This window comes from Esox lucius, chromosome 17 (assembly GCF_011004845.1).
Source record: "Esox lucius isolate fEsoLuc1 chromosome 17, fEsoLuc1.pri, whole genome shotgun sequence".
NCBI classification, from domain to species: domain Eukaryota; kingdom Metazoa; phylum Chordata; class Actinopteri; order Esociformes; family Esocidae; genus Esox; species Esox lucius.
In genome coordinates this window covers 44,019,813-44,039,994 of record NC_047585.1, presented here as the reverse complement: position 1 = coordinate 44,039,994, position 20,182 = coordinate 44,019,813, and the positions used below count along the sequence as shown (strand labels likewise).

At 46.5% G+C, this 20,182-nt stretch overlaps 1 protein-coding gene across 11 annotated transcripts in view; it reads left to right on the top strand.

The window, feature by feature from the left end:
- The window catches only part of LOC105016665 (A-kinase anchor protein 13), a 55,258-nt gene extending 35,357 nt beyond the window's left edge, over window positions 1-19,901 (top strand). For 9 of the 11 annotated variants that reach the window (XM_034287146.1, XM_034287149.1, XM_034287147.1 and 6 more), the window contains 19 exons: window positions 1,181-1,296; window positions 2,727-2,873; window positions 3,190-3,437; window positions 3,549-3,674; window positions 4,106-4,223; window positions 4,765-4,841; window positions 5,075-5,249; window positions 6,186-6,262; window positions 8,628-8,809; window positions 9,428-9,451; window positions 9,941-10,017; window positions 10,190-10,429; window positions 10,855-11,031; window positions 11,504-11,574; window positions 11,833-11,877; window positions 12,086-12,133; window positions 13,563-14,006; window positions 15,879-16,170; window positions 16,344-19,901. In XM_034287146.1, the coding sequence (XP_034143037.1) occupies window positions 1,181-1,296; window positions 2,727-2,873; window positions 3,190-3,437; window positions 3,549-3,674; window positions 4,106-4,223; window positions 4,765-4,841; window positions 5,075-5,249; window positions 6,186-6,262; window positions 8,628-8,809; window positions 9,428-9,451; window positions 9,941-10,017; window positions 10,190-10,429; window positions 10,855-11,031; window positions 11,504-11,574; window positions 11,833-11,877; window positions 12,086-12,133; window positions 13,563-14,006; window positions 15,879-16,170; window positions 16,344-16,393 (2,734 nt within the window). In that variant the 3' untranslated portion in view covers window positions 16,394-19,901. The remainder of the gene's footprint in view (window positions 1-1,180; window positions 1,297-2,726; window positions 2,874-3,189; window positions 3,438-3,548; window positions 3,675-4,105; window positions 4,224-4,764; window positions 4,842-5,074; window positions 5,250-6,185; window positions 6,263-8,627; window positions 8,810-9,427; window positions 9,452-9,940; window positions 10,018-10,189; window positions 10,430-10,854; window positions 11,032-11,503; window positions 11,575-11,832; window positions 11,878-12,085; window positions 12,134-13,562; window positions 14,007-15,878; window positions 16,171-16,343) is intronic. The other 2 variants (XM_034287148.1, XM_034287145.1) reach the window with 2 other exon arrangements.
- Window positions 19,902-20,182: the final 281 nt, after the last annotated feature.

The window sequence follows — 20,182 nt, the reverse complement described above, 5'->3', positions numbered from 1 at the left end:
GGCTGGCAGATCGCTGTTAGTATTATAAACAGTGAAATAGAAATGATCGTCTGTTATTCGCTTTGTTGAAATAATTATTTAATCTGGACAAACTAGTGGCTTTGCAGCTGCTGTGGACACATTATTATTATTATTATCTTTTTTGTTCAAACATTAGTTTAATTATTGCGATTGAAGTATAGTCAGGAACATCGTCTGTTCTTCTCAAGCTCATTGATGATTATAGTGTGTAACATTATTTAATCAGGTTAGTTGACTGACAATACGATCTCATTCACAGCAGCAACCCAGAGATTAGGGTTTACTGCTTTGCTCTGACGACGAACCACAGATCTTTCACCTTGCCGGCTCAGGAACTTGATGTATCAATCAATCTTTTACAACAACAGTTGTCAAGAAGTGCTTTTATAAAAACACCTGGCCTGAAACCACAAGTAGCAAACAGCAGTTGTTGAATTTCAGTGGCTAGGAAAAACTCCCTAAGAAGGTTAGCACAGTGGCAGCTGAAATTGTCAGGTCTTGATCTGCAACACAACTGGAGGACTTTGGACAGGGACAGCAACAGGTCTTTCAGGCCTGGTACTCCTCAGGTGTGGACCCAGACCTCATGTACTCCTAAGTTTAAAACAGCAGGAGACAGGGAAAATTTATATCTACAAGGATTTATAGTGGAGAAGGAGAACTGACCCTACTCCCCCAGCACAATAATATAGCAGCGTAAGACCGTGGGTCTGTGACAGGGGGGTCCAGTGACACTGTGTACCAACCTCTCTAGGTTACCTGTCGCCACTAATACTATTTGAATAAATTAAAAGACTGGTTGTTCCTGACTAAAGTCACGCATAACTGAATTACAGTATAGTCAGAGCCACACAAAAATATAACCGTCTAGGAGAGACTGCTGACAGTCGGTCATGTTGTTATATTTGACGCGTCTTTCCGCAGAAGGTTTGTCACACGTCATCTCGAGTGGCGTCCTCTTGTCTCGAAAGGATCCTTCCTCTCTGTAGTGAAATTATGGTCGACCACTTGGAATGCCCAGCCTGGCCCTGTTCTGAAGTCAGGGGCGACAGGTGTCGCCGCTTCGGCCCGTATTTGCCAGTCCAGGCTGAGGTTTCCTGCGGGGTCGCCAGGACGCCCAGACGCTCAATGTGTGTGTGTGTGTGTGTGTGTGTCTCAGTCACCAGGTGTTTGATGACACGCCCATCAAGGGTCTGCGCTACCTGTCCCAGTCCACAGACTCCCTGTGCAAGACCAGCCTGGGCTGCGCATCCACAGAGTCCCTCATAGATGAAGGTCAGTAGTCTGTCTAAATGGATTCTTACAGGCTTCGTAACCACCACTGTCATTACTGCCACTAATAGCTCCATCCACTTCCTCCCAAACACTATTATCAGCAATACTACAGCTTGCCTTCTGACTGCCAGTAATATGAACAACATTATAATAACAGTCAGGACATTACATTACACACTACAGGTGTAAGTGCAAATAGACACGGGCTTAATGTAGCTGTGCAATTTTCCTCAGTCTACTGCAGGCAAATACACATTTTGCTGCGAGAGGACATGTTTGCGGTTTGATTTTAAATGGTTTCTCTGGGAACAAAAGAACCTGAGTGATTATTTGCTTGATACATTTCTTTGATGAACGAGTCTCTTCCATGATGATGGGTTTTTTGATGGAGGAGGAAGTGACCCCTGATGCTCCTGTGGATGTTGTTGTCTTCCTTTGTCTTTACCCAGTATTTGGTGTCGGACTAAGTACACAAATTCTTTCAGTTTGTATACTCTCTTTAGAATGAATAATTTATTTCCGTCTGTTTTCATTTGTTTCCTATTTGTCAAATACCCGCTGTCTTAGGGGAATCTTTCAGGGTTTAGCTCCTGGTTTTCCAGTGCTTTGAACTGTAGAGATGTTGTGGGATTTATCTCTCTATCCCTATCTCTTGCTCTGTCTCTTTGTTTCTCTCCATTCCCGTCTCAGCTGGGGTACATCATTTGACCAAACAAGCTTCACTCAGACAGAATGTGTTATCTGCACCTCAGTGCCCTCACATACAGGGACAATAAACGCAATGCAACTGCTTTTTGAATTTGATTTCTGGGCTCAAAGTATTAAAATGTGTGTGTTCTCACGACTGCGTTCACATTGAGCTTAACTCTGTCTGTCTGTCTGTCTGTGTGCGTGCCTGTCTGTGTGCGTGCGTGCCTGTCTGTGTGCGTGCGTGCCTGTCTGTCTGTGTGCGTGCGTGTCTGTGTGCGTGCGTGCGTGCCTGTCTGTGTGCGTGCGTGCCTGTCTGTCTGTGTGCGTGCGTGCGTGCCTGTCTGTGTGCGTGCGTGCCTGTCTGTGTGCGTGCCTGTCTGTGTGCGTGCCTGTCTGTGTGCGTGCGTGCCTGTCTGTGTGCGTGCCTGTCTGTGTGCGTGCCTGTCTGTGTGCGTGCCTGTCTGTGTGCGTGCCTGTCTGTGTGCGTGTCTGTGTGCGTGCGTGCGTGCCTGTCTGTGTGCGTGCCTGTCTGTGTGCGTGCCTGTCTGTGTGCGTGCGTGCATGTCATATGAGATGCACACAAAACATTTCTGCAACTCGTCTGCCCATACTTCTGACTACCTCATGACCCCTCATGCGGACCACCACCTCACTATCTGCTTTACCCGTGACTTACAGGCCTGGCGTTATGGACCCGCTAACACACATTCGTCCTATGTTTTGTTTTTTCGTAACTTTAGGCGCAGAGATGGTTGACGGCCAGCTGATGGGCGAGTTTGAAGCGAACGTGAAGGAGCTGGAAGCGGACTCCTGGAGCAACATCATGGACAACAACTTCCTCAAACATCTGAAGAAGGAGGTCGTCAAGAGACAGGATGTCATCTACGGTAGGCCTTTCTACTGTACACGCTGATACGTGCCACATTCAACCTGTCCACTCTCAGGATGCTGTTTAAAATACTATAGGTTTTGTATGAGCTTTGCTCATCAAACTGGATTCTGACATGTTAAACTTGTGCTGTATATCTCCCTGCCCATATCCTATTGTCCAATCTCTTTGTATATAATAGTACGTCACCTTTGTGTGGATTTAGTGTATCACCTCACAAATTGTTGTTTAACTCTTAACACCACCATTCCAGCAAGTACAATTTGGGCTGTATTTAGACAGTGCTGACTGAATTCTGGTCCGCCCCCCTCCAGAACTCATCCAGACAGAGATGCACCACGTCAGAACAATACGGATCATGGAGGTGTACAGCAAGGGTCTGCAGAAGGACCTGCAGCTGGAGCCTCAGGCACTGGGCCGGCTGTTCCCCGCCCTGGACGACCTCCTGGACCTCCACACCTCCCTGCTTGCCCGCCTCCTGGAGAGGAAGAGAGAGAGCCAGCAGGAGAGAGAGGATGGAGGCTTTGTCATCAATAAAATAGGAGACATCTTGCAGACACAGGTTAGGGCAGGAGCAGAGGGAGAATGTCCTTGTCGCTGGGATCAAGGTCAGAATTGTTGTGAATTGATTTATTAGCTGGAGTTTCATCTCATGCGTTTGGCTGTTGTTCAGTTCTCAGGGTCCAGGGCGGAGCTTATGAAGAGAGTTTACGGGAAGTTCTGCAGTCGCCACAACGAGGCTGTTAACTTCTACAAGGAGCTTCATTCCAGAGACAAACGCTTTCAGGCGTTCATCAGGGTGAGGGCTAGAAATACACTAACTTACTAAACAACATCCCTGAATACGGTACTAAACAGCATAACTGACCTCAGTACTTTACAACATCACTGACCTCAGTACTAAACAACATCACTGACCTCAGTACTAAACCACATCACTGACCTCAGTACTAAACAACATCACTGACATCAGTACCAAATCACATCACTGACTACAGTACTCAACCACATCACTGACATCAGTACCAAATCACATCACTGACTACAGTACTAAACCACATCACTGACTACAGTACTAAACCACATCACTGACTACAGTACTAAACCACATCACTGACTACAGTACTAAACAACATCACTGTCTGCAGTACTGAACAACATCCCTGAATACAGTACTAAACAACATTACATATTGTACTCATATTCATTATGTGTGTTGCATTCTTTCAGAAAAAGATGACCAGCAGTATTGTCCGAAGGTTAAGCATCCCAGAGTGCATTTTGTTGGTGACCCAGAGAATCACCAAATACCCTGTTTTGATGCAAAGAATACTACAGCACACCACAGGTAGAGCTCACACAGTCTGTATAGCTCACATGGACTACTACAGCACACAGTACTTAGCTCACAGATAATAGTACAGCACACTGTACTGAGCTCACAGAGAATACTACAGCACACTGTACTAAACTGACAGAGAATACTACAGCACACTACTTAGTTTACAGAGAATACTACAGCACACCGTACTTAGCTGACAGAGAATACTACAGCACACCATACTTAGCTGACAGAGAATACTACAGCACACGGTACTTAGCTGACAGAGAATACGACAGCACACAGTACCTTTCTCAATGGGAATACTACAGCACACAGTACCTTTCTCAAAGGGAATACTACAGTACACTACTTTTCTCACAGAGAACACTACAGCACACTATACATATCTCACAGAGAATACTACAGCACAGTACTTAGATCACAGAGAATACTACAACACACTATATATAGCTTACAGAGAATAATAAAGCAGGCAGTACTTACCTCTAACAGAATACTACAGCACACAATACTTCGCTCACAGAGATTATTTCCACCCCCTCAGAAACTGAAGAGGACCATCAAGTCCTGAGTGATGCCCTGTGGCAGCTCAAGGAGGTTATCGCTGCAGTGGACAGCAAGGTAAAGGCATCATAATGATACTATGGATGGTAGTAATACTAATAATCATCATCATAATTATACTGTGGATGGTAGTAATACTAATAATCCTCATCATGATTATACTATGGATGATAGTAATACTAATAATCCTCATCATAATAATACTATGGATGGTAGTATTACTAATAATACTCATCATACTGATACTATGGATGGTAACAATGATAACATGTTGACTGTAATGTTTCTAGGTGAATGAACAGGAAAGGAAGAGGAGGCAGAAGGACATCTATAGCCGGACAGACAGCAAGTCAATCATGAGGATGAAAAGCGGGCAGATGTTTGCCAAAGAGGACCTCCTCAGATGGAGGAGACTGGTGCATGATGGTCCGCTACAACTGAAGAACGCCCAGGGACGTCTGAAGGGTGAGGATACTGACCTACTCCCTGATGTTCCCGTACCACAGGACACCAGCTGTGCGTGATAGCTGTGCCTCTAATACCGTTCAGGGTGATAGCTGTGCCTCTAATACCGTTCTGTGTCATAGCTGTGCATCTAATACCGTTCTGGGTGATAGCTGTGCCTCTAATACCGTTCTGTGTCATAGCTGTGCCTCTAATACCGTTCTGTGTCATAGCTGTGCCTCTAATACCGTTCTGTGTCATAGCTGTGCCTCTAATACCGTTCTGGGTGATAGCTGTGCCTCTAATACCGTTCTGGGTGATAGCTGTGCCTCTAATACCGTTCTGTGTCATAGCTGTGCCTCTAATACCGTTCTGTGTCATAGCTGTGCCTCTAATACCGTTCTGTGTCATAGCTGTGCCTCTAATACCGTTCTGTGTCATAGCTGTGCCTCTAATACCGTTCAGGGTCATAGCTGTGCATCTAATACCGTTCTGGGTGATAGCTGTGCCTCTAATACCGTTCTGGGTGATAGCTGTGCCTCTAATACCGTTCTGGGTGATAGCTGTGCCTCTAATACCGTTCTGGGTGATAGCTGTGCCTCTAATACCGTTCTGGGTGATAGCTGTGCCTCTAATACCGTTCTGTGTGATAGCTGTGCCTCTAATACCGTTCTGTGTCATAGCTGTGCCTCTAATACCGTTCTGTGTCATAGCTGTGCCTCTAATACCGTTCTGGGTGATAGCTGTGCCTCTAATACCGTTCAGGGTGATAGCAGTGCCTCTAAAACCACTGCAACAGGAAACATTCAGCAATTATTGCAGTGTTTTTTATCTAATGTATGTACATTGCATTTCCATTCTGGCTTTTACATACTTAGATATTTCCTTTTCCTGATCTCTGCCACATGAGCTATGACTCCTGACCTCTAACCTCTGCTTCTTCATCCTTCCCTCCAGACGTCACAGCGATGCTGCTTTCTGATGTGTTGGTCTTCCTGCAGGAGAAAGACCAGAAATATGTATTTGCCTCCCTGGTAGGTGATGTGATGTAACTAGTAGAAAAATCTCCATGTTTGATATAGTCCAATGGGTGTGACGTCCAACTTCACTGGCAGATCCTTACATACTCAAATTCCAGAGACTTTTTTAACCTGGCGATTCCCCCTGCTGGCGCAATGGCTGATATGGCTTAATACACAGAAGAGACCTCTATCCATGCCCATGGTTTAGCCAACTCTTCAACTTGATTGGGTTGGACCAGACGTTCTGTAATATGATTAGTTTAGACCCGACTCATTGTACTCTGACATATAGTGTGGCATGTACCTTGACATGTAGTCTGCCATGTAATTTGACATGTAGTCTACTTTGTACCCTGACATGTGGTCTATCATGTACTGTACCCTGACATGTAGTCTGCCATGTACCCTGACATGTGGTCTATCATGTACTGTACCCTGACATGTAGTCTATCGTGTACCCTCACATGTAGTCTACTTTGTACCCTGACATGTAGTCTACCGTGTACCCTGACATGTAGTCTACTTTGTACCCTGACATGTAGTCTATCATGTACCCTGACATGTAGTCTATTTTGTACCCTGACATGTAGTCTATCGTGTACCCTGACATGTAGTCTACTTTGTACCCTGACATGTAGTCTATCGTGTACCCTGACATGTAGTCTACGTTGTACCCTGACATGTAGTCTATCGTGTACCCTGACATGTAGTCTATCGTATACCCTGACATGTAGTCTATCGTGTACCCTGACATGTAGTCTATCGTGTACCCTGACATGTAGTCTACTTTGTACCCTGACATGTAGTCTATCGTGTACCCTGACATGTAGTCTATCGTGTACCCTGACATGTAGTCTATCGTGTACCCTGACATGTAGTCTATCGTGTACCCTGACATGTAGTCTATCGTGTACCCTGACATGTAGTCTATCATGTACCCTGATTGGGTCTACTGCTGGTTATAATACGACAGTGGGTTTTCTTACCTCACGATGACTTCTGGCACCTGATCCTGAAGCAGTTTTTTTCCAAGTATACAGTGATACAGCTCCATTGTTTTGTTGGTGGGAATCTGCCCACACTAGATGTTTGGCAATCAAACCACGTCCTTGCCTGAGTTGTGCAACGTATATGTTAACAAATATTTTGAGCTGGAGAACACAATGGTTTTACTACAGTAGCTAGGTTTCCATTTGACTGGCAACTGCTTTCCATGAGAGTATTTTGAAATTTCTGAATTAATGTCCATTTATCCACCAGTGGTTTGTCCATCAAACATCAGACATTATTTAGTGACCAAACACCAGACGTTATTTAGTGACTAAACACCAGACGTTATTTAGTGACCAAACACCAGACGTTATATAGTGACCAAACACCAGACGTTATATAGTGACCAAACACCAGACGTTATATAGTGACCAAACACCAGACGTTATATAGTGACCAAACACCAGACGTTATATAGTGACCAAACACCAGACGTTATATAGTGACTTAACACCAGACGTTATTTAGTGACCAAACACCCGACGTTATATAGTGACCAAACACCCGACGTTATATAGTGACCAAACACCAGACGTTATTTAGTGGCCAAACACCAGACGTTATTTAGTGGCCAAACACCAGACGTTATTTAGTGGCCAAACACCAGACGTTATTTAGTGGCCAAACACCAGACGTTATTCAGTGGCCAAACACCAGACGTTATTCAGTGGCCAAACACCAGACGTTATTTAGTGGACAAACACCAGATGTTATTTAGTGGCCAAACACCAGACTTTATTTAGTGGCCAAACACCAGACGTTATTCAGTGGCCTTAGGGTCTTTTTAATTTTCCCAAAACAAATCTGATGAGTGATTTGTTTTAAAAAAATCCTATTTTCCTCACTATTAAGAGTTTACTCCATAACTGGGTTAAATAGCAAATATGACCAATCTGGTCTTGGCCCCATGATCTAAAGTGAACAGCCGGGGGTATGCCCTGGGCTAAGTAATGAGATTATTGATAATTGTTGGATTTGTCAAATAAAAACCTTGCATCAACCTTATGGCAATGATACATAATTTGTCATTACCATCAGCAACCAGTAGAACACATTTACAGGACCCCATGAGACAGTGTCCACCCAGGATGCTCTTCAGATTTGGACACTGAGCTGCATCTAAAAGTGGATAATATTGTGCAAACCTGATAACTCTTCTCCCCTTAATTCTTCCTCTTTATGCCCAACCTTGCTTTTGCATTTCTAATTCCTCTGTCTCCTCTGCATCTATCAATGTCTCTCCTTCTCAAATTCTCCTCTCTCAATGTCTCTTTCTCTGCCTTACTCTCCATCACTCCTTCTCCTCGCGCCCCCTCCTCGCATGTAGGACCAGCGCTCCACTGTGCTCTCCCTGCAGAAGCTGATCGTCAGGGAGGTGGCTAACGAGGAGCGGGGTCTCTTCCTGATCACCGCAGGGATCGAGAAGCCCGAGATGCTGGAGGTCCACGCTGCCACCAAGGAGGAACGCAACACCTGGATGCAACTCATCCAGGACACCATGCAGTCAATGTGAGTCTGATGGCCTAGATCAACACAGGGAGAGGGGGGAGACAGAAAGGAAGACAGGTGAGGGAGAGGGGGGAGACAGAATGGAAGACAGGTGAAGGAGAGGGGGGAGACAGAATGGGAGACAGGTGAGGGTGAGGGGGGAGACAGAATGGAAGACAGGTGAGGGAGAGGGGGGAGACAGAATGGAAGACAGGTGAAGGAGAGGGGGGAGACAGAATGGGAGACAGGTGAGGGAGAGGGGGGAGACAGAATGGGAGACAGGTGAGGGAGAGGGGGGAGACAGAAGGAAAGACAGGTGAGGGAGAGGGGGGAGACAGAATGGAAGACAGGTGAGGGAGAGGGGGGAGACAGAATGGAAGACAGGTGAGGGAGAGGGGGAGACAGAAGGGAAGACAGGTGAAGGAGAGGGGGGAGACAGAATGGAAGACAGGTGAGGGAGAGGGGGAGACAGAATGGAAGAGAAGTGGGGGAGGGGGGGGCAGAAGTGAGTGGGGGGGGTGTAAGGAAGAGATAAAGACACAGGTGGGGACAGAGAGATGGAGAGAGCAAGATGATTAGCGGCTATCCTGTTGTATTAATGGGTGGGGACGTAACGGTAATACCTGTCTATTTCCACAGCTCAGCACGAACGCAAGTTCATAGGTACAGTACTGACTGATGTCGCTACGGCTTCGCTGTAGAAGTGTCCAAAAGCTAATGTTACGACTACATCTGTTACTAATAATGTTGCTAACTAAGGCTTAAATGACCACTGTATGCTAATGTCATTGCTGCTAATGTCACTGTAGCCTTGTTCTACCGCTCATAGTGTTGCTGTAGGGAACGCTAGGCTAATGCCACCCCCAATAATTAATGCACATTTCACCAGACTGGTTTTACTAGTGTTCATGGTACTGTAGTATTTTATTAACTGCTAATCTTGTTATTGCTGCTAATAGGTCTTCTGCTAATGTTACTACTGACTATTGTGTCTGTAAGCCATACTGGTGATGAACGCTCTACTGTAAGCTTGCTCAGCAGTAGCGAGAAATCTTTAGCGCTGTGACCAGATGGCATTTACAGCCCATGTCTCTATGAATGGGAACGGGAGTTGTCATTCTGACATGGTGTGTGCCGGTGATGCTCTCACAGAGAGAAGGAGGAGGATGAGGAGGTCCCCAGTGAACCGGAGGAGAGACCGCTGGAGGCCAAAGCTAAGGAGATGAGAGGTGCCTTTCCTGGTTAATTTTACATTTACTATGCATATCTTCAATCACACGATTGTAGCTCCAATAGAAGAGCACGAGAGTATTTGTGCTGCGTTTTGATGATGTGCCGCAGACTCTCAAGGCAAGGATGCTGCTCCGAACAGGAGTAAAGATACCTCCTTGTCCTCTCTAGAGATGCTGAGGAGGAAGGATGAGCAGATCCTGAGTCTGTTGGTGGAGAAGATGACAGTGTTTCGGGAGATGTGTGAGTTTGGGAGCCCCAGTTCCCCACTGGAAGCCGGGCCGGAGCGGGACCCAGGACCCAGTCCCACTCAGGGGGCCAGAAGAAAGCTTCTGTTCCGGGTCGGCAGTGGAGGGAGCTCTGAGGACGTACCAAAAGGAGAACCAATAATGAAGGATGCTCTGCTGGAAGGTACTGCGCTTTGGACCCCTCAGTCCCTATTTAACCCAGAATCTGATAATAGCGGTTATTATTATTAATAGGAGTGAATGGTTGGACCACCAGGGTTTTATGCGAGCAATTGGTCAAAACGCCTTGCTCAAAGGCACACAAAAACTGTTCTGCGCCTTGTTGGATTAGGGATTTAAAAACGACAATCCTGTGGTTCTTGGGCCTGCTGTCCAAAGCTACGAGAGCCCACATTACTGCAGCTGAGTTTGTGTTCTGGACTGACATAGCCGTTATTCCTTCTGTGGGATGTGTGTTCTGGACTGACATAGCCGTTATTCCTTCTGTGGGATGTGTGTTCTGGACTGACATAGCCGTTATTCCTTCTGTGGGATGTGTGTTCTGGACTGACATAGCCGTTATTCCTTCTGTGGGATGTGTGCCGACAGTGGAGACGTTGCAGGCGTTGGTCAACGGTGGTCTGGACGGAGCCGAGGGGGGGCTGCAGATGGGGCATGTCACGGAGGGGGCGAGAGGTGGGGGCATCGGGCCAGGCCCTGTGTGTTTGCCTCGCCGGGCCGAGACCTTCGGAGGCTTTGACTTGCACCAGATACACGCCTACAAGAGTAAGACTCTGTGTCAGTGGCACAGCCGTGCTTGTGTGTGGGAGAGACGTGTGTGTGTGTGGGAGAGACGTGTGTGTGTGTGTGTGGGAGAGACGTGTGTGTGTGGGAGAGACGTGTGTGTGTGGGAGAGACGTGTGTGTGTGTGTGTGTGGGAGAGACGTGTGGGTAGAGACGTGTGTGTGTGTGTGTGTGTGTGTGTGTGTGTGTGTGTGGGAGAGACGTGTGTGTGTGTGTGTGGGAGAGACGTGTGTGTGGGAGACCAGTGTGTGTGAGAGACCAGTGTGTGGGAGAGAGACGTGTGTGGGAGCCGTGTGGGAGCCGTGTGTGAGCGGTGTGTGGGAGAGACGTGTGTGGGAGGGAGAGATGTGTGTGGGAGAGACGTATGTGAGCTGTGTGTGGGGAGAGCCGTGTGTGTGAGCCGTATGTGTGTCAAGAATTCATAACGTGCTGATAACAGTGTTGTGTTCTAAAGATGGAGCTAAAGTAGAGCCAGAGGACCCTGCAGACCTTCGCAGAACGGAGTCAGACGGCGTATTGAAGAAGGTACGTTACCCACAATACACCAAGCCTTGCTGACTCTACACAAGCTCGTTGTCCTCAGTAAAATGATGAAACACCCTGTTTCTCTCAACTCCTCTTAGACCATGTGACCAACCAGGAAGTGTTTGTCTTTACACACTATCCTGTTATTGTTGTTGTTTACTGTGAGGGAACTAACCTGTTGTTGTTGTTTACTTGGATGGAACGTTGTTGTTCACTGGGAGAGACCTTTAACATGTCTCTGTTTTGTTGTTTTTACAGGGAGGGAATGCTAACCTGCTACTCTTACGGAAGAGAAGCAGTCAGGTAAGAGGAAGACTCTGATACGAAATAGTTCTGGCTACTGGGAACGTGGTCTTTCTGTGGCTTTTTGGAAAGGCTGAACTTTTTTATTGTTTTCACATGACGCGAGTGTCAAGGGACAGCAGTTACCAAAGCAAAAGAAAAATGACCCTTCTATAGGTTTAGTGATGACTAACCCTTCATGTGCCATGCTTTTGCTTGTTTTGTACAGGTTCTCCAGAGTGTGACCAACATTCATGACCTGCTCAGCAGCCTGCAGGTACCTCAAATCATCTAGGACTGCTTGTCATTTCTGCTGCTGGTGTATTGTTGTATTCTTAACCATAACTCGGACCGATTCAACTTGTCTGACAGGAGGACTGACATACTGACGAGTGGACTGACGGGAAGAGTGACAGACTGACAGGAAGACTGACAGACTGACAAGAGGGCTGACAGACTGACGGGAAGACTGACAGACTGACAAGAGGGCTGACAGACTGAGGGGAGGACTGACAGACTGAGGGGAGGACTGACAGACTGACGGGAGGACTGACAGACTGACGAGAGCACTGACAGACTGACGAGAGGACTGACAGACTGACGAGAGGACTGACAGACTGACGAGAGGACTGATAGACTGACGGGAGGACTGACGGGAGGACTGACGGGAAGACTGACAGACTGACGGGAGGACTGACGGGAGGACTGACGGGAGGACTGACAGACTGACGGGAGGACTGAGGGGAGGACTGACAGACTGACAGAAGGACTGACAGACTGACGGGAGGGGCTGACAGACTGACAAGAGGGCTGACAGACTGACGGGAGGACTGACAGACTGACAAGAGGGCTGACAGACTGACAAGAGGGCTGACAGACTGAGGGGAGGACTGACAGACTGAGGGGAGGACTGACAGACTGACGGGAGGACTGACAGACTGACGAGAGCACTGACAGACTGACGAGAGGACTGACAGACTGATGAGAGGACTGACGAGAGGACTGATAGACTGACGGGAGGACTGACGGGAAGACTGACAGACTGACGGGAGGACTGACGGGAGGACTGACGGGAGGACTGACGGGAGGACTGACGGGAGGACTGACAGACTGACGGGAGGACTGACAGACTGACGGGAGGACTGAGGGGAGGACTGACAGACTGACAGAAGGACTGACAGACTGACGGGAGGGGCTGACAGACTGACGAGAGGACTGACAGACTGACGAGAGGACTGACAGACCGACGAGTGGACCGACAGACTGACAGGAGGACTGACGGGAAGACTGACAGACTGACGAGTGGACCGACAGACTGACAGGAGGACTGACGGGAAGACTGACAGACTGACGGGAGGACTGACAGACTGACGGGAGGACTGACAGACTGACGGGAGGACTGACAAGGCGGCTGACAGACTGATGGGAGGACTGACAGACTGACAAGGGGGCTGACAGACTGACGGGAGGACTGACAGACTGACAGGAGGACTGACAGACTGACGGGAGGACTGACAGACTGACAGGAGGACTGACAGACTGACGGGAGGACTGACAGACCGACGGGAGGACTGACAGACTGACAAGGGGGCTGACAGACTGACGGGAGGACTGACAGACTGACGGGAGGACTGACAGACTGATGGGCACGCCGTGCCTTCAGAAGGAACTGGGAACCCTGTGAACATGTACCTGTTCCCCTGCAGGCCGTGGTGATCCAGCAGGACAGCTTAATCGAAGACCAGCGGCAGGCTCTGACCCTCCGACCTGAACGCTTCTCCTCTTCCTCCTCCCGCCCCAACACCCTCATTGAACAGGAGAAACAGCGCAGCCTGGAGAAGCACCGGCAGGAAATGGCCACGTTACAGCGGCAGCTCGCCACCCACGACCAGGAGAAGAGGAGGAGGGAGAGGGAGTGGGAGGAGCGGGACCGGCAGCTGACGGACAGGGAGGTGCAGGTTCTGGTGCAAGAAGAGGAGATGGGGAAGATGCGCAGGAAGCTGGATGCAGAGAGGCAGGAGTTGCAGGGGAAGAAGGAGGACTATCAGAAAGATCTGGAGAGACTCCGAGACGCTCAGAGGAAACTAGACCGGGACAGAGAACTAGTCCACAGAGAGTTGGAGCGGATAGAAACCATGAGAGTGACTGATGTAAGACACAATCTATTATCCATCAATAATATCTGTAGAGTCTACATCTATACTGTATATCTGTTTTGTCTATATGAAGCATCTGTACTATCTATACTATCAACATCTACACTATCTAAACTGTCTACATCACTAAACTCTCCTACGAGGTGCAGAGCCTGCTGGTTTTCTGTTCTACCTCATCATTAATTGCCCACCTGGTGTCCCTTTCCTAAATAAGTCCCTGATTAGATGTGGCAATTTTAAAAATGGAGTGGAACTGGCTTTGAGGTCCATACTGTAGATATTTAAAGGCTTCAATAAGAATCATGTCAGAATCTGTTTAATCTTTAGTAAGATCTTGTAACCAATAATTCTTAAGTGTAAAACAAATGGATGTTTTTTAAGAAAAAAATTAAGTCAATGCCTCGGTTGCATAAGATTGCCACCACTTTTTATAATGGGGTTGGTAACTCTGTTCAGATTTAACCAAACACATCCCAAATCATGTACAAAGGTAGTAAAGGGATTCTCATTACCCCCCAAAAATAAATCAAATCCTGTGGGATTTCTTGGTTGTGTAGTCCAGAGAACCAGCTGTTGTTAGCTCCCTGTGAACCACAGGGAGCTAACAAAAGATATATATTATTGTTGAAAGGTCCAGAACAGGAGAGGGATTTAAATAATGTCAAAGCCTTTACATATATTATGGAACAATGAGGAGACCATCATTAAGATGTGAACAGAACCAGAACATTGTAAAGGTCTGGACATCCCTCCAAAAATGATGACCAGTCTAGGAGAAAGATTGTGAGGTAGGCCACCAAAAAGCCAACTGCACCCTTAAAGTAGCTGCAGGTATTTCTGTCAGGAACAGGCCACTCCCCGCATTGTACAACCATTAAGTGTATTCTCCATATTTCTGAGCTGTGGGATGGCTATCAAGACGAAAGCCATTTCTCACAAAAAAAGAAGACAGAGGGTTGCTCTCAAAAGTATTCATCCCCCTTGAACTTTTAATGTATTCACCCCATTTGCTATGACAGACCTGAATGAGCTGTGGTGAAAGTTGTCTTTATAAGTCAGATGAATAGTTGAATGGAGTCCACTTGTGTGCAATCAAGGTGTTTCACGTGATTTCAGGTTAAAAAAACACCTATTTCTGTCATAGTTGGTTTGTACAAGTCCTAATAAAAGCTACGTCATGAGAGACAAAGGCACATTCAAAGCAAACCTGGAATAAGTTCTTTTCACTTTGAAATGGTGTATTCTGCTTGTGTGGATCAGTGGCAAAAGCCCGTAATAAAGCACATTTTGATTCCATCTTGTGACACAATATAAAAACAAGGGTGGTGAATACTTTTGAGAGTCACTATATTCAGTCTCCTGAAATCATGTGGGTAAATGTGTTATGGTTAGATGACGCCAAGGTAGATCTGTTTGGGCTGTATCCAAATGTTCGCAACGCCAACAAATCTCATCACCAAAAGAAACACAGTCTTCAGTCTAGCATAGTGGCGGCAGCATCATGCTATGGGGCTTTTGTGATCTGCCTTAATTTCATCCTATACATAAACAAAAGGTGTGTTTTCAGTAAGGGTGTGTAGACTTTCGGCATCCAATCTATACTATCACATTTGCATCTATACTATATGTCTTTCATATTTGTACTAGAACTTCTCAAAACTGTTGAACTGAACATAAACGGTTAAAACCTTCCTAGCTTTAATTAATTATAATGTTGATACATATTCATAATCCATCCGCCTGTCTTCTCAAGCACTGATGGGCTCAGTGATATCCCATCTAGCTTTAACATTACCCACCATAACTAAAATCTCTTTGTAGCATATTTACAATCATCTCGCTTTTCCCACTATTCTCCTTCGACAGAGGCAGATACAAAACTCCTCCTCCACTTCAGACGACTCCCTCCACCCCCCGGACTCTGCCTCCCAAGACAGACAACCAGGAGACCCCACAGACCTCCCCTCCTTCCCCAGAAGAGACTCCCTGACCCAGGCTACAGAGAAAAACCTCAGCCCCCCACCCCTGAAGGCCCCCAGGGGAGACCATCAGAACCAGATCCCCAGCAGGCTGCTGCAGCTGGCCAGAGACAGGGGCAAGGATAAGAAGGACAAAAAACACAAGGTCAAGAAGGGGCAGGAGGGAGCGCTGTCTCCAGGTGAGACCAAAATCACACACACAAACACTGAAACAACACATATATAAACACAACTCTCACACAGCGTGAGCTGTCAGCTGAGACGTACAGAGACGGTTTCTAAGACAACACCCTGTAGTCAGGTTACTATGGTGATGAGATGTGGAGTTAATGTAATGTTCTCCTCTTTACAGAAACAAAACACCTGGAGGCCCAGATGGAGGGAGAGGTCTACTACTGCTGAGCCTCGTCTCCTCCTCACCCCTCCGAGACCTCCTCCCAGATTATCGCGCCTCTCTCACGCATATCTTAAGCACCACTACTCCTCCCATCTTTCCCCTGTCTCCTTCTCCTCCCAGATTACCGCTCCCTTTCTCACTCATCTCTAGAGCAATAGCTGAATGTTAAGGTTAAGCTGTTATGGTAGCGAATCCGTTGACCCCTCTCCCTTACACACATTCGAGCACAAACTCTATTCTTCAATTCAAGGGGAGATACAGGAACTGGACATCAAGGGTTCTAATCATGTAACGTCCTACTCATTGTTATCTCCCTGTTTGATGTCATATCCTGTATTCCGTGTGAAATTTAATTTCAACTCTCTCCTCAATCACTAATGGCCATTGCCTATTCAGACATCATCTGTAACAATGAGGAAACTGCTACCCTGGTAGATTGCTGTATGATGTCCTAAATTATGTCTATGCCGTGCTCCTAATCATGCCGATGAAGATGGAAAGAGGTTTGTTCTATGGAGTAATCGTCTGTGAATAGTTTTAAATGAAAGTCATCCGTCATGCAGGGTTGACATCAGGTTTTATGAATCTGTCCTCTCTGTGTTGAATGACATGTCATCAGAATACTAAATACGGAATACTGAACATTTTGGTAGTTGAAAACGCCATTCATTCCAGGTCCATGTGTTCCATTGCTCTGGAGGAGTCTAGGTAATAGGTACACACATTTAATGGGACAGTGTGACTGTACCGATTAAGAGGGCATTGTCAAGAGGTTTGGAAGGGTTTTGTGTTGGTTGGTCCAGAAATACACTGATGTTTTGTATTCACTGCAATGCAATTTACATACAAAACATTCTGTTATGTCAAAGATTGCTTTAAATTCACAATCAATAATCAAATACCCTTTTTATCTGTCTCAATCAGGGTCACTCTGTCTTAACGGAACAGCTACTGAGTTTACATGGAGCCGATTTAGATGAGTCACAGAGGAACACTCTTAATTTAGTCAGATATCGTTTTTGTTTATTTCATTACACAGCCGGGAGTCATTTAAGAAGTGTATCTCTTTTATAAAATGTGCCATGCACTAACTAATATGGCCGATGCAGGTCCTTCATGTCTCCTCATGGCAACCAGCAGAAGGGCTGTGTTCAGTACACGCTGTTGGTCTCAAAAGGCTGTGTTCAGTACACGCTGTTGGTCTCGAAGGGCTTTGTTCAGTACACTCTGTTGGTCTCAAAGGGCTGTGTTCAGTACACGCTGTTGGTCTGAAAGAGCTGTGTTCAGTACACGCTGTTGGTCTCAAAGGGCTGTGTTCAGTACACGCTGTTGGTCTCAAAGGGCTGTGTTCAGTACACGCTGTTGGTCTCAAAGGGCTGTGTTCAGTACACGCTGTTGGTCTGAAAGAGCTGTGTTCAGTACACGCTGTTGGTCTCAAAGGGCTGTGTTCAGTACACGCTGTTGGTCCCGCAGCAGTTCCAGTCATGACATCAGTTAAGATGAGGGGTGCAATCGATTGTTCCAAAGTTTTTTTTCACCTGGTCACTTGTTGATCTTCAACCTTTCTCAGGGCTGTTTCTGTAATTTCTCTTATTTGGCGTGGTCATATCATTCTTTTCCGATTTTGGTTCTGTCCCCATTTACGACTTCATAACACAGGGTTCCTTTGAGGATTTTTGAGCAGGGAGGGAGCTTGGACTGGAATCCAGTAGAATTTGATGAGAATGTGCTGGTTGGCCTGTTGGTTAATTCACGGTCATGTTGTGTCATGACCACTAGAGGGCACTCCAGCCCTGGCCCGGTTATTATCCTTTCCCAAAACCATCCAAGGATGTTGGATATCAAGGGAAATTTGCCATTTCTTTTGGATTATATTCGGCTCAGTGCCATGTGAAATGAACGTACACACACACAAGAGACAGTGTTTCTCTGCTGTTAGTATCTGGCTGAGGAAAATAATACGTTGTCAGGATTGACAACTGGTTATTAAATGAAATAAATCCTTAATGTATTTATTCTAAATCCCAGAACGCTAGACTGAGCAGCACTACTATTACCCATCTGTCTCTCTCTCCCTCTCTCCATCTCTCTCTTTCTCTCTCTATCTCTCTCCCTTTCTCTATCGCTCTCCCATTCTCTCTATCCCCCCCCCCCATTTATTTTCTCTCCCTCCAATGGACAATATAGAACAAACCAGAAACAGCTAGTACAACCAACTGATGGACTTCAGACCTCGTCCATAAATCCAATCTGTTCCAAATGGCTCCTCTTCCTCTTCGTTGCACCTTAGAGGCTCTGGTGAAAAATGGTGCCCTATGTAGTGAGCAGGATGTTATTTGAGACACAGTCCCGGAGTAGCCTGAGCTACGAAGATGAAGTACACTAGAGTACAATATAACCCACAGGACCACCTACCCGGGTATCAGGGTTCATACGTCCAGGACCACCCACCCAGGTATCAGGGTTCATACGTTCAGGACCCCCACCCAGCTATCAGGGTTCATACGTTCAGGACCACCCACCCAGGTATCAGGGTTCATACGTTCAGGACCCCCACCCAGCTATCAGGGTTCATACGTTCAGGACCACCCACCCAGCTATCAGGGTTCATACGTTCAGGACCACCCACCCAGGTATCAGGGTTCATACGTTCAGGACCCCCACCCAGCTATCAGGGTTCATACGTTCAGGACCACCCACCCAGGTATCAGGGTTCATATGTTCAGGACCACCCACCCAGGTATCAGGGTTCATATGTTCAGGACCCCCACCCAGGTATCAGGGTTCATACGTCCAGGACCACCCACCCAGGTATCAGGGTTCATACGTTCAGGACCCCCACCCAGCTATCAGGGTTCATACGTTCAGGACCCCCACCCAGCTATCAGGGTTCATACGTCCAGGACCACCCACCCAGGTATCAGGGTTCATATGTTCAGGACCCCCACCCAGGTATCAGGGTTCATATGTTCAGGACCACCCACCCAGGTATCAGGGTTCATATGTTCAGGACCACCCACCCAGGTATCAGGGTTCATATGTTCAGGACCACCCACCCAGGTATCAGGGTTCATATGTTCAGGACCACCCACCCAGGTATCAGGGTTCATATGTTCAGGGGAAATTATAAATAATATTTTCCACAAATGTTCAAGATTCACAGAACTGCAAGGGAATTAGCCTGAAATTGCTTGAATAATCCTGAAACCAGTCATTCTGGAAAACAAGGGAATTTTCAGGAAGCTGGGAATGGAAGAACCAGTTTGTACCAAAGCTACAGATCTGTTTTCTGTCTGAATAATGTTAAAAAAAAGTACAGTAAATATGAAATATGTAAATATGAGTTATGTATAAACAAGAAAGGTCCAATTTATAAATATTAATTATTTGTTTTGATCTGTATTTGATGTCCACATGTTGTAAAGAGTGTTTGTGTCTTCGCAATTTGTTTGGTGGATTTCCATGTAAAGTTATGTTTCCCTCCTATTAAAGAACTACTACTATGGATGTTAATTTGCGTATTTATGGTTTCTCATCTACTGGTCTTTGTTTGTGGGTAGTTTATGGGAATTGAAGTTTTTGTCACATCTGCCCTACTGTATATATTAAGTTTTGTTTCCTTGCGCTCCAAAGCAAGACTTACAGTTGGTTTATTGACTATTGGCTAGAACAGATCCTCCAGCCGTCTGATTTCATCAGAAACTAATCCTGGAACAGATCCTCTAGTCATCTGATTTCAACTGAAACTAATCCTGGACCAGATCCTCTTGTCATCTGATTTCATCAGAAACTAA